Raw genomic sequence first — 22,483 nt, forward strand, 5'->3', positions numbered from 1 at the left:
AGAGAGACAGTGCTGTTGCATAAGCCTGCTTTCTAAATTGGGGTTAAATATTGAGAACTGTGGTGTTTTTTAACCAGAAAAAAATATGTGAATTATCAAAAGACATCATCAAACTTCAGCCAATGAAGAGTACCATAATATGTACCATAATAGCACTACTATGAAAGGATCGGTGAGACATTTTTAAGGCTCATGACCATGCTGTTTTTCATGTCCTCATTATCTGGCCAAAATCCTACTCTTCACTGAGTCACACTTAGCTGAGATTACTGCAAATGCTCTTGATTTACAATGAGATATGAATTTGCCAGCATGAACCCCGAGGACAGAGAAAGAATGCTATTTAATATCATTAAAAATGAGAACGGGAAAATAAAGCAGCTTGTCTCTGTGGCATAATGCTGTTCCCAAAGAGCTGTGACATCTCTGGATCTCCCAGGGCTAGGAAGGAGTGATGCTTTGATATTTCCTCCTTCAAAACATAAAAACCAACCCCCCCCCTCCCCCTCTCCACCACCCAAATACTCTCTGCTAAGAACCTATTCTCCATATCCTCTCCAAATTGCTTGAGGGCTACTGGAAGGCAAAGTGTTCCGTGCAGGCTGGAGGTCCAGGCAGCACAGGGGTTATCCAGAGGCCAGAGCTGCCTTAGGGACAGCACTGGGGAGGTCAGCACAGTGGGGAGCCCAAAGAGAAGGGATTTACTGTGTGAGCTTTAGCACGGATTCAGAATAATTACACCCTGGGAATTAAAGGAAAGAAAGGAGTAAGACCCCTGAAAAGCAAGGATGTGGAGGAGCAGATGGAAACACCAGCAAGGTGGACACAATTGGGGTGTGCATCACAAAGCAGCAAAACCAACCCCAATTCACAACAGCAACATCATCCCTCCTGCAGCAGAACCCAGCAGATGCCAACTGGGCTCCCACTGCCTGCAGCCGAGCCAGCAGCTGGGTGCTCTGCAGCCCCTGCAACATGCACAGAGGGCCCTGCAATGCCCAAATCCTGACTGTCCCATAGGCAGCCACCTCACAGGAGTACAGCTGTGCTGGGGGACTTCAACACCTTGAAGCCAGCATTAATTTGAGCATCTGCCTGTTACAGAGAACATGGATTTTTTCAGGATCTGCACATGCTGCCTATAGAGGGAGCAGACTAATTGCAGGCTGGTGCTACTGGTCCCAAAGAGAAACGTATGTCCCAACCTGTACCAGACTGACTTCCATTCTACATGCCAGACTGGGGCACGATGAAAGGGTGACAAAGCATTGGAACAGACTGCCCAAGAAGGTGGTGGAGTCCCTGGAGCTGTTCAACAACTGTGATGTGACACTGAGGGACATAGTGGGGATGGGTGACAGTTGGACTGGGTGATCTTAGAGGTCTTTACTACCCTTAATAATTCTATGACATCAGCTCTGCTGCCAGTCCTGTCAACCAAGGAGAGCATGGCTGCGTTTCTACACATGCATTTGTAAAAGCTACAGGGGATGCCCTGCTCTGCCAGGGCTGCCTGTGCTGCTGTCACCTGTCTGTGCCATGCCTGAGACATTTGGCAGCAGCCTCAGAGCTCATACAGTTACACAGTAGTAAATGGGAGTACAGAAACAGGGCCCGACCCATTTCCTGAGCTGGCTGCTGGGCTGCACTGCTGTGTTTCAAACAGACAGCAAATGAAGAAATAAGAAATGCAAATGATGAGGCTTAAAGGAAAACATCCGTACTGAGAAGAAAATCTCAAGGCTTTTCTGCTTTGTTTCTTGCTTTCTGCGAAGTATAGAGGGCTGTGCAACAGCAGCCTGCCCTCATTTTGTGAGATGCTGGGGGCTAAGCAGGAGCAGAGCTGGTTGGAAGCCTCCAGAGAGAGCAGAGGCTGCAGGAAAGGAGCTGGCAGTGACTGGCACAGGGGCGTCAGCCAGAAACAAGAATCACAGCTTAATAACTTCACACATCTTCATTGTTTCTAGGTGAGAGTTTGCCATAGCAATAGATAAACAACAGAACAGGATAGGAATCAGAACTGAAATCAATAAGCAGCAAGATGATACGAGTTTCTGCTCCATTTATAGTTCATAATGACTCTGTTTTGCCAGAATGAATACCTCTGTTGCACATGAAATATCAGAACTCCAATCCTATCTCCATCCATGCATCCAGAGAAGCTGGTGCAGTTGTTCACTCAAGAAATGGAAAACTACCTGATGTTTTCTGACCACTCAGTGCACCATAAAACTGCCCTTGAAGAGCTTGTAACCACGTTCAAGTGGAATATAAACTCCCCAAATAGTCACCAACCATTTACCAACCTACTGCACCGTACTACAGCTTTACTTCACACTAGGATTAGGTGGGCCATCAGACAAGCTCACTGTGTTCTGTATCTCCCTCCCCACAGCCCGAGCCAAGCCCCACACCCCAGCAGTTCCTCCATACCTCCTTGCTCTCATCCCTGCTGCCTGGCAGGTGATACCCATTTCCCTTCTTCACCTGCTGAGATTCCAAAGAACTAATGCACCTTTTACTGATGCAATAAAGCTGTGTGAACAAACCCCAGCCACACCTGCACTGCCTCAATACAAGCAGAGGTTCTATGTAAAAAGAGTGTTCCAACCATTGCCTTTTTAAGGAAACTTCAGTGCTGTAGAAATCCACAGAGGAAAAAGAGGAAAAGATCTGAAAAGATGCCGGAAAAGCTCCGCTTGTGCTTGATCTGCCTCTCATACCCTTTAGAAGCAGACATATTTATTTACAGCACAGTCTCAGCTCCACTGAAGGCAGCGGGAAGTCTGCCACCAGCTCCACAAGCAGCAGGCAGATGCCTCCAAGGGGTGTCCTCTGAGTGTGCTCTCTCCCTTTGCTGCAGAACAAACCGCTAATGCGTGCCCTTTGGCTGCTTGCTGTGCTAAACCCATTTATCTGAACCATGACAGCATAAGAAGCAGTTTTTTGTGATTAACCCACTTTTGCTGCCATGCAACTAATCGGGCTGCCTCTTTTTATTTGCTACAGGAGCCTGTTTCAAGTTTCGAGACGCTCACTGTAGGGGATGGGGGGTGGGAAACAGTGAGCTTTGCAGATTTAAAATGGAGAACTGCATTCTATTAAGGAGAAGAAGGGAAAGACCGAGGGGTCCTTTCCCTGCATGAAGACTGCCAGTCTGGAAGCCCCTGGAACAGAAACATTTCTATTTCTTTGAGAGCAGCCATGGCACCTCGGCTGCCAGCTCCAACAGCAGCAGGAACCACCATGTACAAATAAAAAGGGACAGTCCCTTCCCTCTCGCTGCTGCTACCCCTCTGTTGATGCAGCCCAGGATGCAGTTGGCCTTCCAGGCTGCAAGCACACACTGCTGGCTCATGTTAAGCTTTTTGGCCACCAGAACCCCCAGGTCTTCCTAGTCAACAGGTCCCAGGCAGATGACATCTGAAAGCCAGGAAACTCTGGAAACCCTGCTGGGTTTAGATACTGAGCATATCTATAAGCCTGTGGAATGAATCTTCAGGGAAAATAACATAAGAAAGCTATCAGATGGTACGGAGGAGGGTGTTTGGAAGGTACTGCTTCACTTTGAAGTGGGCTAGCAGCATTAAATGTGCTCTTTGAAGATCAATTATGATCTGAAACATGATGTATCCCACCTCCAACCAGCCTTTCCTGGCCAGGGAGATGAAGAGTGACTGCCAGCAAACTGTGGGGGGACAGATGGGTTGAGAGGCCAGTGGGTGAGGATGTCCGGAGCCATTACATTTCTGATGAGTGCCCATGGGAAGCAACAGCCCCCTGGTGCCACAAAGCTCATCTTACCCTCACCTTATGCTGCTGAAGAGCACAGGTGATGTCCATCAAGAGGGTTAGAAATGCCCAGCTGCCCTGGACAGCTATGAGCAAAACAAGAGGATGACACGTTGTCTTGAAAGCACTACAGTTACTTCTGGGATTGGGACCTCCCAGAGATGCTGCACCAAACAAGCTGAAGCTGGCTGTATACACTGGGCAAAGGCTTGTGAGTGGCAAGAGCTCAGGCTTAGAATATGGCTGCTTCAGCCACATAACTGTCCTGAGTGCACTGTTGGTGGTACTTGCCAATAAAAGAAAGTAAAATGAAATGACAGTCTGAGTGGAGCAATTCAGACGTTAATAGCACTCCCAGATTTGATACTCTGGAAATATGGAAGACAAGTGCTTTAGACTTTATTCTGTTCCTGTTAGCAGCAAGTGCCAGCAAAACTAATTAAGAAGATGGTCAGAAAGCAGCTTTACATGTAACACTGACTGGTTCTGAGCTGCTTGGCAATGTTAATAGCTTTCAGCTGACTGGGATGCAATGGCTGGCTATGAGCTACATTATGGCAGTGCTGAAATGAGGTATGGGAGTGTAAAAAAGAAACAAACCTTTTTTTTCAGAAACCTTCTTTTTCAGAAGAACCCTTCTGAAAGCAAATGGAGCTTTTCTCTCACCAGAAGCATTGACAGCGTTCTCTCCATCCATGGAGTTTTGCATTGAGCTTATGGAAGCATTTTTCTCTCAGAAGCCTCCATCCATTTGCCTTACATGTTTCTATGGCCAAGAAATTCAGGTAGGCAAAGAAACAGGTGGACGGCCTGTGCAGATGCAGTTGTTGTAGGGAGCTGTGCTTCACTGCTGGAGTTCTGTACTTCTGCATACCTGCAAAGACAATACAGAAATCTTCATTTATTTATTTCTTTTTACAAACCTCAAAAGAAATATTTCTGGAGAGACGACAGATAGCAAATAGTTTGATGCACATTGCCAGGTCTCGTGTTGGTGCCCTTAGAGAAACAGTGTATGTTATTTCCATGCGCTCTGTTCACCCTTTGGGAGGCACTTCTTCCTCAGGCTGACATTTCAGTTCTGCTCATTCCCTGAGGCATTTTAGAGGAAAACACAGCGCGGCCTTTGATTACCTGGGAGGTGCTGAACTTTACATGGATGACATTTGAAAACAGAGAGAGATCACGCCTGGGAGCTGCACGCTGCTTTGAAGGAAGCAAAGCTGCTGGACTCAGTTATATAGAAATGTAAATGTGCTGTAGCAGAAACACCCTAAGAGGAACAGAAGTCAGCTCTGTGAGGCTGCTCTAGCCCCGGCTGCAAAATGTGCTGGAAATCTGCTGTGAAGTTGCTAAAAATGAAAGAGTAAGAAGAGAGATTTTGCAGTGAAAGCTCAGGATCTGCCCAAGGAAGCAGGCTGGGTGTGCTGGGTGGCTGAGTCCAAATGGATGCCAAATGTGAAGCTTGTAAGAAATTCAGGGTGTTTCAAAGGTACTGGTCCCAATAATGAGCACAAAATGAAATAATCTACCATATAATAACACAGTAATAATAGTACCTTGGTTTAACTGCAGAGGTGAGAGCAGGTTGTAAGGATATGCAGACGTCGAGTCATGGAGGTTGGAAAAGACCTCCAATATCCCATTCTGCATCTACTCGTCAGCCTGTGGAGCAAAAGGGAGGGCACAACACACTGCTATGGCTGCATGGGAACCAGGGCCAGATGAGAAGGGCTCAAGTGTAAAGTAAGACATGAGAAATCTGCACAAAGCATCAATTCCTTACTTGCACACACAGTCCCTCTCATTCCTGAGTGTACCTTGAAATACACCCATCTCCCTTGGAATATCTTGACTCCCTTCTTTTTCCCAACCAGAGAATGCCGACGGGTTTGTGAATCTTGGTACATCGCTTACAGCTGCTGTAAATCTGGAGTAGTGCACACTATCAGATGTGCAGGTCTCGTTTATAAAGCAGGATTTATGGTTTCACCTCTCAGATCTGCAGATGGGTTTTATTGTGATTTATGCCTGTGTCACTGAGGACCATATATAAGAATTACCTGATGTTATCGAGGGACCTATTCTTTTGGGCCCTTATCTCTCTCCTGAAAGCAGAAACTACTTAATCACTGTTAGCTATACACTGAGGGCACTGTCCCCTGTGATTTACCCACCGCTCTGCTTTCAGTATTATTAGCTTGTGATGTTAGGACTAACCCTATAAAATACCCACAGCACAAGCCGAATTGCAACTATATAAACACGTTATGAAGGGGTCTGCAGTGACTGCGTTGGTAAATATAATTACAATCTTTTTAAAAGAGCCATTACCTTAATACTCAGTGAATGCCAGCGTCAGACTAAGGTACAAAATGGGCTTCTTGGGTCCTCTGAGCTAAATATCTAGGCTTCCAGTATTATTTATCTACAAGGGCTGCTCTGAAAGTAATGCCTCCTGTTTTATGATGTTGGGCCATGGTGTCAGAGGTTGAACCTTCCCACCAGTATTCTGTTACAGCTTGTCACTGGGCAATAGATGGCAGCAGAGGGGCAGTCTGACATGGAAGCGTTAGTGAAGCAAAGGGGCTCTTTGTGTCCGTCATAGTTAGCATGGAAATGAATAGGAAGCATTACTTTTGGAGCAACATATGAAGATGAGATAAGCATAGCAGCAGCCCTCTTCCCCTTTCCATATCTACCTCACAGTAAGAAGAGCTCCCAGGGCAGAGGCTGAGGCTCACAGAGCACTGTTATGATAGATACAAAGCCCACAGGAAGCATCAGCAGCTCCATGCTGTAGCAGAAACTCCCCCGGTAGAGGACAATGAGCCAACAGCAGCCATTCCCTTCCCTGCCCACAGTTACAGCTACCTGTGGCACTGGCTGGTTGCAGGTAGGAAGGGAGAGGGCTTTCAAGCAACGTTTTCCTCCTGGTACCCTTTGAGATGTTTCTGGGAGTGATGGGAAAGCAATTGCAGAAAGCATGTTCTTACCCCAGTATCCATGAGGGTGTCTGTGTGCCAGAAGGGGAGCTCAACAGGCACACATCCCTGCCTTGCTGCTGTGTCTTCTGTTGGAGAAAATCCAATAGATTTCTGGAAATAAAATAGGCAGTTTGGGTCATCTAGAAGATTGCACAAGCAGTGTCAGGGCTTGGTGAGATGGCCTGTTGAAATATATTTGGCTTCAAGAAATTATTCTCATGATTCAAGCCCAGGCTATTTCTCTTATCCACATGAAATCATGGGATGTGCCAGGACTTTGATCCCGAGTGCTCACGGTGAGACACTGGGCACTGAGCTCAATTTCCAGCAAGCTGTGCATAGAGGTGAGCAGCTGGGAGGTCCCACTGGGAGCTGTGGAGCAGCCTAATCCATCTGTGGGCACAGCCATCGCGCCTGGGGCATTCTTAGCATGTGCCTACAGGGCTGAGCTGCTGCAGGGATTTGGAGAAAGGAATGCTGCATTTCTGGGTCCCACCAAGCTGAGGGTGGGAGAGAGAAGTCACAGTCACAGAATCATTAAGTTTGGAAGAGAGCCGTGGGGTCATTTAGTACAACTGTGATGTTCACAGTGGTTGTGAACATCTGTGGGTCTGGGGGTGCCTTTGGGGTTCATGCAACCTGAGAGTCAGCTGAGGGCTGGCACAGGGCTGCTCAGCTGTATTAGACCTTGGCACCTTCATCCCACTTTAATTTCTAAGTCTTTAAGTAGATCATGTTCGTGCTACTTGAGTCAGCTCCAAGAACATTCTTATTCTCTGCCTGACTTTCAATGAACATTCCATTTGCTTTCAGCTTGACAGCCTGAAGCACCCCAATTTAGATCTTTAAATGTTAAGTAATACACGTTTCCCATCAAAGCACACAGAAGGCTTAAATGAGGTGCACATTCTTAGCAAAATTTCAGCTTTCAGCAGTTCTTGTTACCTCAGTTTAAAAAGGTGTAGGCAGGGAGGTATTTTTAGAAGCACAGAAATTAATGTCTTCTTCAGGCTCCCATAATTCAAACAGCACTTTAAAAGAGACAAAGTAAGAGCCATCCCCAACGTTATCACAGCTCCCTGTTTTCTCCCAGTGGCAGAAATCTAAGCACAGGCCTCTCAGCCCCAGAGGAACATTTGAGATGGCACAAGGGTGTGAAAACGGGGCTTGTGCTGCTCAGTGTTTTGTAGCTCTCTAAGTGAAACATTTACAGCCTTAGCTAATCACATTACATTTGCTTAATTAATGGGAAGAGCCTATGCTCTCTGGCTGACGGGCTTTGATAGATGAGTGCAGCTGCCCTGGCTTCCAGCAGCATATGTGAGTGCTTAATGGGAGTGGGGTGGGGGCTGCAAGGGATGCAAAGCAGTGGAATAAATGTACTCAGTGTGAAATAAATGCATTACATGTGAACCGAGCTCCTATTTGTTCTTACCCTGCACCTGAGATGGAGGGGCAGCTCCCAGCCACCCTGCGGTCTGCTTTTCCTATCCCTGTGCCCGAGGTCAGTTCCCATTCTCCTGACATTACTCAAGAGAAAAATGACCAAAATCATTACAAATCACCCATGTTTTTCAGAGCTCCCTCTGCACTGAACTCAGAAAATCGCTCCTGTCTCCTGAATTGTTTGCTCTGCTGCTGCCCAAATGACTTCTCATGTGCTTGTGTGACAGCACACGAGCTGAAACACATGACACCAGCAGCTGCCAGGCCAACTGCTCTGCTGGTAGCGGAGCCAGCCCCGCATACTTCGAACATCTCATACCCCGCCACATCCGACTCTTACTCACTCTGCCACCAACTGCTCCGTGCTTGTTTTCTCCAGGCTTTATCTATGCAATATGCCAGAAAGCAGCCAAATCCCAGCCCTGCCTCCCCATTGTCATCCATAGCGTGTACAGTGCCACGGGGCTGAGTGGGATTTCAGACAGAAAGGGCCAGACAGTAGCACCGAGAGCCAGCCTTGGGATCAATGGTGCTTATATAATGTTGCTGGCTGGAAAAGCAGCACTTGGGCTGATTGCAGGAGCTGTGTCTAATTTCAAAAGGTTCTTCTTAAGAAACCAGAAGGTTTGCAGCACATGCTGCAGAAAACAACTTCCACGTGTTACTCCATCCCTGAGATATCAACCAGTTACCAACAGCCAAGCATGAGAACTACCAAGCACCATTACTCACCCCAGTCCTTCTGCATGCTTACTGAAATAGGGCTGGGACAAGTTTATTTGTTTTCTGTGAGCATCCCAGCAGTCAGAGTTGTGTTGGTCTATGTGTCACAGACTCATAGAATGTGCCGAGCTGGAAGGGACCCACAAGGATCATTGAATCCAACTCCTGGCTCCACACCTCCACACAGGTCCACCCAGAAAGTATGATTTTATCCTTGGGTTCTTACACATATTAGCAATAATACAGAATAGCATAATGAGCAATAATAGACAAACTGAGAGGCTCTCAGCCACAGTAAGAAAGGAAACAATGGATTTCCCACTGACCTGTGTAGTACTTTGAAGAAACAAAACGCATTCCTACATGTTTGTCAGGCTCTGATTTTACTGAAACTTGCTGGCTCATGCTCTGTGTGTCTGTGTTTGTACTCAGACTCTACACTCTTAAACCCAGACCTGTCATTCCCTGCCTGTCAGTGTTCATCAGTCAGTGGCCTTTCAGTGCTGTTCTGGCACATTTCCTTCTGCCAGCCAAGACAGGAAGGGAACAGAAGTGCTTTGGAAAGATGTTGACCCAGATTTACCCTGGCAACCACCAAAGCAAAAGGAGATGATCATGGGGCAGGCAGTGAGGAGCTGCCAGCTCTGAGCTTGTGATGGCTGCTTGTCAGCCAATGTGGGTGGATGGGCACCCGGCCCTGGGCTGTGCTGGTCATCCACTGTCTGCATGGAGGCTGTTGGGAGTGGTCTGTTTTGGGATGCTGTAATCACACTTTGGGACCCATTCAAGTTGCTAGCTTTGTGTGTACAGGGTGTAACGGGGCTGGAGAGCCAAGGATATGGGGTAAGATAATGGCATGGTGGTGTTGGTTGAGGTAGGCTAGCAATTGGCAGGGGAGAGAGAACTTAAAATCATAGAATCCTGGACTCATTAAGGTTGGCAAAGACCTCTAAAATCACCTAATCCAACCCTAACCCAACCCTGCCATGCCCACTAACCATGACTTTCAGTGCTGGTTCCTAAGATGGTGACTCCACCACCCCCCTGGGCAGCCTGTTCCAGTGCACTGTAACTCTTTCTGAGAAGAAATTTTGCCTAATTTTTCCAAAATATCCAACCTGAAACTTCCTGGTACAACTCAAGGCCATCACCTCTTGTCCTATCACTGTTACCTGGGAGAAGAGGCTGACCCCCTCCCAATCTCCCTTCAGGCAGTTGTAGAGAGCCATAAGGTCTCCCCTGAGCCTCCTCTTCTCCAGACTGAATAACTCCAGTTCCCTCATCTGCTCCCCATAAGACTTGTACTCCAGACCCTTCATGGTTCTCTTGCCCTTTTCCACGCTGGACACACTCCAGGGCCTCAAAATCATTCTTAAAGTGAGGGGCCCAGAGCTGAACACAGCACTCAGGTGTGCCCTTACTGGTGCAAAGTACATAGTACGTAGGGACAGTCACCTCCTGCTCCCACTAGCTGCACTTGTATTGCTGATATAAGCCAGGATGCCACTGGCCTTCGTGGCCACCTGGACACACTGCTGGCTCACCTTCAGGCGGCTGTCAGCTAATGCTCCCACATCCTCCTCCTTTGCACAGCTTTCCAGCCTCTCTGCTCCAAGCAGAGCTCTTTGAGCTTATCACTGATGTTTCAGTTAGGGCACTGCTGCATGTGGCAATTCATTAGAAAGCCCTAGGGAAGAAGAATGAGGTTTTTATTTTAAAAGCCCTCCTGTCCAGGACACACACAGACCAGATTTGTCACAGCCCCTGCTGCAAAGCCATCCATAGTGCATTGTCACTGTGAGTGGCAGCAGATCTTTGCAAGTGACGCTGGAGGAGGACTGGAGTATGACAGCATGTGACAGAGTGACATTATGGTTAGGGAAAGATGTGAAGAGCCAGCTCTTCCCTGAGAACTCACGGTTGTCAGGAGGGGTTTTCCTTTTTGTGCCTGAGATGGGATTAGCCAAAAGGCTTTGCTGCCAATTGTGCCTCAGCCCTTTATTACCAGAAAGCAGTGGGGAGCAAAGTACCAGTGCTCTGCTTGGAAGCAAACTGCACCAATGCTGCAGTGATTCTATCTGCAGTGCATGTATTTGGTGAGTACTCTGGATGTAATGTCCCACCAGAAGGCTCTGAAGCATAACCGGGTGCACACTTAAGTGCAATGGTTTTATGGCCAGCAGAGCTCTGCCAGCCCAGCAGCTTCCTGAGAGGCTCAGCAGAGAGCACTCATGCTGCTCCTTAGGCATTAAATACATCTCTTTTCAGTTTTGCATGGTGGCGGGGCAGGGATTGCTTGTGATGTGGCCTTGTACCCTGAACCTAGTGAGCATGAGCTCCCTGGCTGAATGGGGCAGGGCCCGGAGTGGGGCAATTCCCAGAGCACTGTGGGCCTCAGAGCAGGGCTGGATAGAAATGAAGGCTACGCACAAACTGATATATGCTCCATCCACTCACATAAGCACCTTTCTGCCTTGTAGAGGTGTCACCAGCATGGCTAGGAATGAATTACACAGCAGAACTGAATGATTTTGGAAGAGGTCAATCTCTTAATCAGAATTGTCTTGTGAGAAGAATGGCTCTGAGGTAGGCACCGTTCTGTGCCTTCTGTATGAAGGAAGAAGCTGGCCACGGCTTTTCTGTCCAAGCACCATTTATCTGCAGGTTCATGGGCATATTTTCTCTCTTAAAAGCACATGCTCAGGAACAGAGGGCTCCCTCTGCCCACCCTCTCCCCCCCATAGGGGCTGTGCAGCTCTTACTCTTCCAACACACTCACAGAATGGGTTTAAGCCTGCCAGCTGCACGTGTCTGCTGCGCATTATGGATTATATTGTCACGGATTAATGTTAATGACACAGCCTAAGCCTCTTGGGCACAGATGAACATGTGTGTGCAACTGTGCCATGCTGTAAGGCAGTGTTGGGTGCTACCCCCTGGCTTCTCTTTGAGCAGGCATGGCACATCACTGGGGAGCACCCCAGATCCTCCCAGCACCCTGGAGCACGGAGGGGTTACATGTCCCAGTGCAACCACAATGTGTTCTGTCAGCCCACAGGGCTGAAGGAGGTGATATAGGTCACTGCTGCCTCGCGAAAAGAATTCATTATGAAACTTCCCTTTAATTAACACAAAGCACCGGCTCCTAATAGCATTTCAGCAGGACATCTGGTAGAAGAACACGAGCTACACTTTAGTGGTAGGGCATGATTGAACAGAGCTCCAGCAAGTGGAAGGAGTGGGGCTGCCCTTGGGACCGGCCCAAAGCCTCAGCTCAGTGGAAGCTCCAGCTGCTGTTCACCCCATCTACCCACACCAGGTACCATCAGCATCCATAATCTCGAATGCAAAGTAACCGCGGCCTTTTGTCCTCGTTTTGTTTGAAATGCTAAACGGGCTTTTGTAAACCCATTTTCTTTTGGCTTAACTTTGAGCTCTTTCTGCGCTAATTTTATCTCTGCGTAATTGCGTGCTTTAATACTTCTTTGATTATCTGCCCGCATTAATGTCAGAGCAGCAGTGCTCCAAACAGCCGTGCTAACGAGTCTCATCCAAGCACAGATTTTCAGCCCTTTGTTTTACTGAGATCTCCCGGAGAACAAAACGCGACCTCTCAGAAGGTTCTGGTTACACCGTCACCATGGTTTGAGTCCAGCTAACTGGATTTGGAAGATTAATGCGGTTGGAAAAATATTGTGAGCTGTCTGAGATCTGTTTGCTTGGAAGCTGCCTCCTCCACTTTTCCTTTCCTTTTTTTCTTTGGGGGGGTATTTTTCTCTCCTATCACAGAACCAGCAGGTAGCACCTCTCACTGACACACACACAGTGTGCTGGGATCCCCTTTAACATTCTCCCCTCTTCAATAACTTCCCACCAGCATTTTGGGGCAGTGCTGCTCCCACCCTCTGCGCAGAAGGGACACAAAGGACTGGGGAGTTAATGACAACTTTTCTGTTGTTTGACTCCATGGGAATTTCGACTGCTACTTCCCCACGCTGGTCACAGTAAAAGGAAACCCAGCTGAGGCCATTGCTAGGACTCAATAAACCTGTAGTTGGGCAATGAAATATTAAATCATAGAAACATGAAGGTTGGAAAAGACCTCTAAGATCACACAGCCCACCCCAGCCCCACCATGCCCACTGACCACATCCCTCAGTGCCACATCTCCATGGCTCCTGAACACCTCCACGGTCAGTGACTGCGCTCCCTCCCTGGGCAGCCTGTGCCCATCCTGAGCTGCTCCTGGTGTGACTTAAAGCCATTGAAAACACACTGCCTTCCTCGCCATGGCACCATCCGGCTGGTGCTAGCCCTTCCCAAAGGGCTGGATGCAGGCTGTGCTGGACAAATGGTGTCCTTCAGCAATGCTATTTACGTGGCCCCCTACCATGGATAGGACCCTTCTGGCCAAAAAGAGACAGGCAGCCCTCACCATTCTGCACAAGAACGTGGGAATGAAACTCTGCGACCGCCTCTGTGGGAAACTCAGTGCGTGAACATGGCTTGGGCTCTCGGGAAGCTTAGGGAGGCAGGATGAGGGAATGGCAGGAAGCTCCCGGGGAGGGCTGGCCAGCGCTCGTCCCAGCTCACACCATTGTGCTTTGTTCGGGAGCCACAATGGTGCGAGCAGAGCGGGCGCATCAGCCTTCACTCCGAATTTCCTGCTTTTCGTCAGTTCGCATCCTGGAGAGCGCTGTTTGAAACACGGCTCTCAATAAGGAGCTCGCAGAGAAGAACGCCCTGACTTACCAGCAAGTGCATGGGTTTCCCAGCAGCTTCCCATTGCCATTCTCCCGCTCTAAGGTGGTGTGGGCTATTGAGATGCAAAGAAGTGAGCTGAGCTCCTGGCATGGATGGTGAGTTTTCCTTCTGCCTCTCCTCAGCAGTACCTGTGCATTTCTCCTGCCCAACCCCACAGCTACCTGTGGGTGGGCCCTGTGGAGCTGAGGGGAGCAGCTGGGATTCCATAAAACCACAGAATCACTAAGGTTGGAAAAGACCTCTAACATCACGCAGCCCAACCATCATCCTATCCCCACCATGCCCACTAACCCTGACCCTCAGTGCTACATCCTCATGGCTCTTGAACACCTCCAGGGGTGGTAACTCCACCACCTGGCAGCCTATGTCAGTGCACTACCACCCCTTCTGAGAGAAATTCTGCCTATTTTTTTCCTCATATCCAACCTGAACCTCCCTCGAGGCCATTCCCTTTCATCCTGTCACTGTTACCAGAGAGCAAAGGCTGACCCCCACCTTGTCACAACCTCCTTTCACGTAGCTGTAGAGAGCCATAAAGTCTCTCCTAAGCCTCCTCTTCTCCAGACTGAACAATCCCACTTCCCTCAGCCGCTCCTCATTTGTCACAGCAGTGGGAACAAAAGCCAGCTTGGAGCACACTGCTGTGCCACGGCATCGGCTCTCCCCTTTGGGGATCCAGCCCTCCCAGAGCTGTTGCTCCACACTGCTGCAGGCAAGTCCCATGTCATCCCAGCAATGCAAAAGCGTGCCTGTGGGATCATCTATAAAACATTCATTGCCCTCACATGAAGAGGAAAAAAGCTTGCATAATATCAGTGGAATCCCTGATAGCCAAACATTGAATTATTCACAAGTGCAAGTGATGTTCTTGAGAATGCTTGGGCTGCAAGATGCAGTTAATACAGGTCACGAAATTGATGCCTTCTGTTTCAGACTTTGCTCTGGTGCATTGGTGAGCCTCTGTAGGCCAGGTGACTTCGCAGAAGAGGAGCTAGAGCACCCACAGACTTTTCTCAGTGCATGCAACTGCCTGAAGATCCACCCATAGAACCACTGCTCATCAGTCTTACCTGGCTGCACTTGTGCCTCATAAAAAACTCCTGTATCCCATACTCCACTCTCAAAGCTCTGTGGCAACTGCCTGAAGTTCCCAAGCACTGCAGCAGCATTTAGCAACCATCCCTCAAAATCACTGGCGAGTGATTCTGAACAGGGCAGTCTCAGTTCTAGCTGCATCATGGTCATAATTAAAACAAACAAACAAACAAAAAACCCTCAAAAAAGTCTGAGCCAGTATTTCAGTTCTGTCCTTCCCGTGCTTACCAGTGCTGTCTGCTCGTTATCTCTTAAGCTCAGACACACAGTGTATGTCTAAAACCTTCAGCCTAGCCCAGTTTACAAATTCTAGTACAGCTGCAGGTTTTAAGAGTCAGCCAAAATTAATTACGGCAGATTAAGGAGCAGAGCAACGCAGTGCAACGGCCTCTCGTTTCATGCAAGCATCTGATCCAAACCAAGCAATCCCAGCCTCCCACTAAGCTCTTGCTGTCATCTTGTTCCCTATCTCTGCCGTTTTCCTGCTGAGCACCATCATCTGAACACAGTTTATTCAGATGTAGCCACACTCTCACTCAGCAGCTTTACCTTGGCTGAGACATTGTTCAATTGATCAGACCGATCAGGTCCCATGTGCTGCACATGGAGGAAGGATACTCTTGGACCAGAACAGCCATGAACGCAAAAGGGTGAGGTACATGGCAGTGGGCTTTGAATCCCTTCCGTGCTCTAACAACTTGATCAAGGTGGTTAAATCAGAGCGCGCTCCCCCTGAGCCTTATCATTACACCTATTCGGTTGTTCATTTGCTCCTTTCCCCTCCTCCCCACACTACTCCGCAGTAGCCGTTAGTCGCTAAAGAAGCTGAAGGAACAATTAAGTTGCTTCAGAAAAAGCAGACAATTTCCCGCATGCAGTGCTGAGTACCCCGCAGATGTGACTCGAGATGCACACATGCTGTTTTCATGCAAGTGTTCCCAAGGGTCTAGATAAAAATAATAAGGATGAGTGGTTTCAGCAGAAATCAGGTTATTTTTAAGTGGAAGGGCTCTAGGGGGCATTAGCAGGGCTCCCTGAAAATGCCATCAACCTCTTGCGTGGGGGATCCCACAGATTAGTTGTTTGTAATTAAAAAAATTAAGCCTGTACTCAGACAGGGACTGCAGCAGGAAAGCAGCAACGGGGTTACATCAAGTTGGTTTGTTTGTAAAGCATTCGACACCTCTCAAAGGCAGAATGAATGCGATGCCTGTGGGGAGATTCACCCCCAAAAGATACTGGCGGGTCCCAAGGGCTGGGGTTTGACCTGGATGCTACAGTCACTGTGCTTCAGCCAAGGAGAAAACCAGAATGGGAGGACGCCACAGCCAGCCCTCAGCTGACACTGGATGCTGCAGCTTTACTGAAGCACTTGACCTCTGTCCAAAATGAGGGTCCACAAACAGTATTTCTTTCCACTACTCCCATCCTCAATCTATCCCCAGCATCTGCCGTGGCACAAAAGAGGATGGAGGCAGCTGAGCTGGCATTACGCTAAGCAGCTTGCTGAGATGACTGCTGTCTTTTGGCTGTAACAAAGACTGGACGAATGAGGAAGATGTTTTCATTATCTGCACTCACCTGAAACACAACCAGCAGCCAACTTCCACTTTACAAGGTGGCCTGGCAAAGAGTCAAGAAGTGAAATCCAGCAGCAGGTTATAAAGACAAACACAATTAAGTTGGTGATGATCCACCACCTTCTATGAATCGTCAGTATCCAGTGCCATGATCTGCTGTTCTCAGACACGCATCTCTCAGGCATTCGTGCTCTGCCAGTATTTGAAGTTATGCCAATAAAGCATATTTGAATAAGATTCAACCTGATGAAAAGCAAGTTGTTACTTTCAAAGGAGGTTAGTGACCTCATGAATTGAGCTGATGGCTTCGGTCCAGCAGATGACAATCCATTAAATTAAAGGAAAAAAAACCAACCCCCCACTACAACCCTGACTGCCAATAAAGGTGTGAAAGTAAAACGTGGCCCCTCCAGGATGTGCACAATCATCTTTCTGGCAGCTTGAATGGCTGCGGTTTTTTTGCCTTGCCTTTTCATAAAGCAAAAATATTTAGTCTCGGCTGTTTGCAGTGAAACATTTTAGATACGCTAAGCTTACAAAGAGGCGCGTCCCATTTAAACCACACTGAAAACACCTCTTCCTTTCCAGTCATCAACTCTCAGAGAAGAAGAAATATTAAGCCAAAGCCTCGTAAACAGATTTTTTTTTTTTTGTCTGAGTGCAAGATGAGCCTGGGAAAAGCAAAACAATTCATCTACCCCAGAGTGGATTGCAGGGAAAGGTTAAGGAATAATAAAGAAGGATTTAGATCACACCACTTTACACACATTTATAAGGCAGAAATTCAACACTCAGATAACAAACTCGGTTCACTTTTTACTTCCTCTCTCTTTCCCCTCAACCCCTTAAAGATGCCATACCCTTCCATTTGTAAATTACTTTAATTTAAATACTTCCAGGTTAACAAAACATCTTAACTTTGACATGCCCCGAGTTACAAAACAGAAATAAAACCTCTTGACAAAGGGTAGGAAAAAAAATATATCCAAGCCCAAACCCCCTTTTCTAAGCTGGAGTTTATGGTCTGTGAGCTGGCTGCCCTCCAGAGTCTGACACAATGTCTGGAGCACCCAGAGCAGCTGGAATTCATTTTCTTCCTTCAAATCTATGCACTTTCATATGAAGTTGTGTTTTGGCACTGCTGCATTAGAAAGAGTTCAGTGCAAAAAGTCTAACCCCAGCCATGTTTCTTTGCAACCCAACATTTGCTGAGCAAACGACAGAAAAAAAAAAAACAAAACAAAANAAAAAAAAAAAAAAAAACAGAAAAAGAGAAGAGGACAAGGAAAAAAAAAAAAGCAAAGCCCTTTCCCTTCTCCCACACATACACACACGACTGTACCAAATGGGTCTATTCATGGCTGCTCATAAAAGGGTCACAAGGAGAAATGTTTGCAGATAAAACCAACACTTTTTTTTTTCTTTTTTTTTCTTTTAAACACACACCATGGAGGCCTCTGGAAGGAGCTGGGAACGTTCGAGCATCAAAGTCCTGCTGCTCCCTTCCACCTCCTGCTAGCGCTGCTCCGTGCAGCCCCACGAGCAGCCCCTCCAGCTGATTGCCAGGGTCCAGACCCCTCGAGCCGCTTCCTTCGAGTCAGAACTGCTGGGAGCCTCAGGTCATGGTGGGTTGGGAGCAGGAGGGAGATGTCCAAGGCGCTCCTGAGTGCCCCCGTCACAAAATTGCACACTGGAGTTTGTGGGAGCCTGTGGCTCGGTCCCCTCTCCATTTGGTCTTTTTCTTCTTCTTCTGGCTTTTCTCTGGGATCTGTTGCCTATTTTAGGAGGGAGGGAGAAAGGGGAATAAGGTGAGGCCAGCAGCCACAAGGCTGGGTCAGACACTTGATTGGGTTATAAGTATATGCACCCCCATACACACATTCCACCAACACACGGGCTCTCAGACCTCACAGCTAACAACCTCTCTTTTCAAGGGAAGGGGAAAGATGCCATACAGAAACACCAAGGCTAAGAGCAGGGATGTACGACCTCAGAAGGCACACTGCCTCCAGCTGCCCTGGGGGACCTGCTCCCTGCCAGAGGGCTACTCAGCTCACCTGGGAAACGGGGATGCTCCAAGAAATGCAACATCAACCATCACCCAGAGAAGCTGTGGATGCTGCATCCCTGGAGGTGCTGAAGGCCAGTTTGGATGGGGCCCTGGGCAGCTTGATCTTAGTGGGTGGCAGCCCTGCCTATGGCAGGGGTTGGCATCAGGTGCTTTTTAACACCCCTTCCAACTCAAGACATTCTATGATTCTATGATTCATTCTACGATTCCATGATACAGGATGCCCTGAGAAATAAACGGTCCTGGAAGGATTTGGTTTTAGTTGGCACTGTCTCCAAGCCACTGATGTGGATGTGGTTTTGTGTTTTTTTATTTTTCCAGAAAAAGAAATGGCATCTGCTGCCAACAAGGTTCTGGCCTCCCACAGAACTTGTGATGAGCTCCACTGCACTGGGAGCAGGATGCGCCCTGTGCCCTCCTCTGTGGCTTGCCCCAGGAGGATTCTGGCTGTAGCCACAGCTGTCAGAAACACGGCTGCCAGCCCACCTGTGCCATGCTGCAACAGTCCTCATCAGTCAGGTGGGCTGTGAGCAACCTCATCTCATCTGCTGTCATGCTGGTGGCTTCTCCCTTCTCATTAAAAGATGAGGCGCTGCTCAGTCATATTGTTTGAAGAGAAACGATAGTGAAACGCTGCGTCAGATCCTCAGTAGGTGCTACACTGATAGTCCTGTGCCATCAGATATATTACCCAATCTTGTCAAGCTGAAATAGTGTCAAAAACTTTACAGGAGCTTTACCCGATCACACCAACCACTCAAGTCAGACCAGCATTGCAAATTCAATAGAAGGCTGTGTAGTTCAAACACCTGACAAGCAGTCTGTGCACTTAAATTCTATTGCAAGACAAACCACGCAGACACAGGCAGCTTCCATTGACTCTGAGCCTAAATAACCAACCTGAGAGCTTGAACAGTTCAAAATCAGCCTCTTTGCTATGCATTGTGAGTATCAAACATATCAGGACCAGAATGAAACAAAGCTGAGGGACAAATCATGTAACGTTCTTGATGCCACAGAGAATTTCCCACGGCTAGCAATAACCCTCACTGTAACTACTTCAGGGAATAAGGCAGATCACCTGTATTTTAGGTTATGAAGTACATTTTCAGTGCTTGAAGTTAGTGCTGTATCATTACAGCGCTCCATCCAGGCTGTGTCTGGAGTCACATTATGCAGAGAAATCAAACAGAGCCTCACCATCTTATTTTTGTTTCTTTTTTTTTTTTTTTTTTTTCCCCAAGAGTAGAATAGATTATGGTAAGAGCTTGCTGTAACAAAAAGTAATATCTAGCCAACTAATGCTGAGTTCCAGAACAGTTGGGAAACAGCTTGGGACATTTCCAACTCTGCTCTGTAGTTTCCAAAGATTTTCTGCCCCCTGCCTTTCAGATATGTGGGAAGAGTGGGCAGTACCATCTGCTTTTGATAGAGGCTGGCTCGAGGCTGTGCTAAGATATTCACAAGTACAGATACGTTGTGAATAAATGTCTCATGGTTTAATTGCCAAGCAAGGCACTTTGACTGCATGGTGGGGAGGAGCATTATTTCAGCTCAGCACCCTCCCAACACATGAAAAATGAAGGCCCAGAAAAACCTGGCAGACAACCCCTGCCAGAAAAACAAATCTTCAGAGAGATTGGAGGTTATCAACGAGATGCTGAGATGTGCACGCAGCTCTTTTCCTGTGAGGCAGCCAGCATTTTGGACAGCAGTACATTGCCAACAGCAATGGGAGTTGGGTTCACCCGGAGAGCAGGCATTTGCCAAAACGAACAAAAGCAGCTCATACCAGAACTGGGAACAAACCTCTGCTGTCTGAGGAGGAAACCTGTGGCTTAGCCATTAGATCATGCTGTTTTTCATACAAAGTGGCTTATTTTTTTCCATTTAGTGAGCAGAAAATGGCAAAACTCACCTATGAGATTTAAAAAAAAAAAAAGCTCTTTAAGTGTAGGGCAACATGAGAGCCTGAGATGAGAAAGCCATAAAAAAACAACACATTACTGGCCCACAGGTTTTAATACTGGCCTTTTAAAGCCAATTGCTGTAGTAAGCTTTGCTTTCTTCAGTGACATTTTTTTTCTGTCATGGTCACAACTAGTTTTCACACTGTCCAGCACTGGTCTCTTACAAAGGTAACATCCTGCTAGTTCATATTCATTCATACGCATGTACAGAACAAGGAAGATTACTAAAACCCAGAAATCAACTACCCCAACTAACCCATCTCACCCTGCCCACACCAGATGTTGTCTCTTGGCTCTCCAACCCAGGACTCCCACACGTCCCACCCACAGGCACCAACTCAGCCAAGTGTTTACTGCTTACCTTATTACCCTTACGAGATCATGGAAAGCCTTGTCAACATTTAGAGGTGGGTCCTTGGCACTAGTTTCTATATACGGAATCTGAAGGAGAGAAGTATATCATGAAAGAGGTAAGTATCAGCTTATATGTTGGAAACAAACCAGTTTCAAAATGAGAAACATTCTACAGGATGGAGAAACGGGGTGTCTAAGATACCAGAGAAGTACCAGTAAACAAAATGTTGTCATGACACTGATATCAACATCTTCATGCTTAAAGAAAGCTGGGATTTGGGGAAGAGTGATCACAAGACTCCGTGCAGCCAGATGTTCTCTCTTCATAGGTTGTGTCTGTAGACACAGCAATTGCTGATGGTGATTGAAAGATGAGCACTTGCCAAAAATTCTCGTTTGCCACATCTTATTAGGACAACAGCATGAATATTTCATGACTAAAATTCCCCTTTGGTGTAAAATGATCTTCTTCAAAGTCTAACAAACAGACGGAGCCTCCTAAGAGCGCTTGTCCAGCACGCTGGCAGATAGATAAAATTGCTCTCTTACAAAGCATTTACATGCACATCCTTTTCCAAAGTGTGTACATGCAAATGGGTGTGACGTGTTGTGCTGTAGTTTCAGTATACTGGCTCATACAGCACTGAGCTTCCTTGGGGAGGGGGAGGGAATGAATCTGCCCTACCAAAACCCCATTGTGCCTTGTTTAGAAACACAAAGTAGTTTGCCATCCAGGTACAGCAAGCTGCCAGAAGGTCTCATGCTTGTTTGCTTTTACCTTTATCTTTTCATTAAGCACCTCCTACTGGAGCTGTTGCCTCCCTCTGGGTATTCAAGACTTCTGGCATTTACAGGTGATTAGCGAAGTATCATGTGATCTACACCAATCCAAGAGCAATTTCTCATTCTCAAGCTAAACTAGTGTGAATAATACAGAGCTAAGAGGGTGGGCAAGATTTATACTGACTTCACAACCCTGTAACTCCATTATCTTTAACAAGTTCATTTCATGTGGGCACCTGGGTAAACTTCCTAACTTCTGGCTGCTTTTTCAGAGGTTGTGCTTTCTTCCCTCATTTTGAACATTCACATTTCTCACTGTTTGCAGACAGCTCATACACATGACTTTGTGACAGCCACAGATTTGCTGTAGCCTGACATGCAGTAGAGCTTCTAGTTCCAGCAACCAACTGACCCTACTCTGAGGGAACTCTGCAGCTACTGCTTCATGGTAGACGAAACGCAATTGCAAATGTGCAATTCTAAGAAAAACACTTCAATTCAGCTCCATATAAGCAGGTAATTCAATTCTGAATGCCTGTAATGGTACTTAAAACAAGCAATTAAACAATTTTACAGACTTACATTATGTTTTGTTGCCATTTCTCTTCCCTGCTCTCTCGTAATTTTCCGTAAATGCATTAGATCAACTTTGTTTGCCACCAAAATCATTGGAAAGGACTCCCTGAAAAAAAAAAAAGAAAACAGTTATTAGCAGGCAACAACACAAAACACTGTCTGTTTCACTTTCTAATACTGACATCAAGCATTTTCAGCTACAGATGTACCATGTAATTATAAAGAAATATAAAGATAAATCATACAAATGTACATCAGCCCCCAGACTGAACTAGTATGCACGCTCATAAAAATTTACTTCAACAACATGCACACATTCACCCTTATTCCACAGGCATTTCA

General features: G+C 47.1%; 2 protein-coding genes across 5 annotated transcripts in view; both read right to left on the minus strand.

Annotated features, from left to right (window-relative positions):
• Nucleotides 1–2,651, minus strand: part of TMEM177 (transmembrane protein 177) — a 39,974-nt gene extending 37,323 nt beyond the window's left edge. The window contains exon 1 of the transcript XR_004307891.1: nt 2,434–2,651. The gene's annotated coding sequence lies outside the window, so the exon portion shown is untranslated. The remainder of the gene's footprint in view (nt 1–2,433) is intronic.
• A 14,479-nt stretch (nt 2,652–17,130) lies between these two features.
• Nucleotides 17,131–22,483, minus strand: part of MRAS (muscle RAS oncogene homolog) — a 35,323-nt gene continuing 29,970 nt past the window's right edge. For 3 of the 4 annotated variants that reach the window (XM_015868833.2, XM_015868831.2, XM_015868832.2), the window contains exons 4-6: nt 22,148–22,247; nt 20,790–20,869; nt 17,712–18,162 (exon numbers count right to left, since the gene is read on the minus strand). In XM_015868833.2, coding sequence (XP_015724319.1) covers nt 18,063–18,162; nt 20,790–20,869; nt 22,148–22,247 — 280 coding nt within the window. In that variant the 3' untranslated portion in view covers nt 17,712–18,062. Of the gene's footprint in view, nt 18,163–20,789; nt 20,870–22,147; nt 22,248–22,483 lie in introns of all 4 variants that reach the window. The other variant, XM_015868829.2, reaches the window with a different exon arrangement.

This window comes from Coturnix japonica, chromosome 7, assembly GCF_001577835.2.
Source record: "Coturnix japonica isolate 7356 chromosome 7, Coturnix japonica 2.1, whole genome shotgun sequence".
Classification (NCBI taxonomy): Eukaryota; Metazoa; Chordata; class Aves; order Galliformes; family Phasianidae; genus Coturnix; species Coturnix japonica.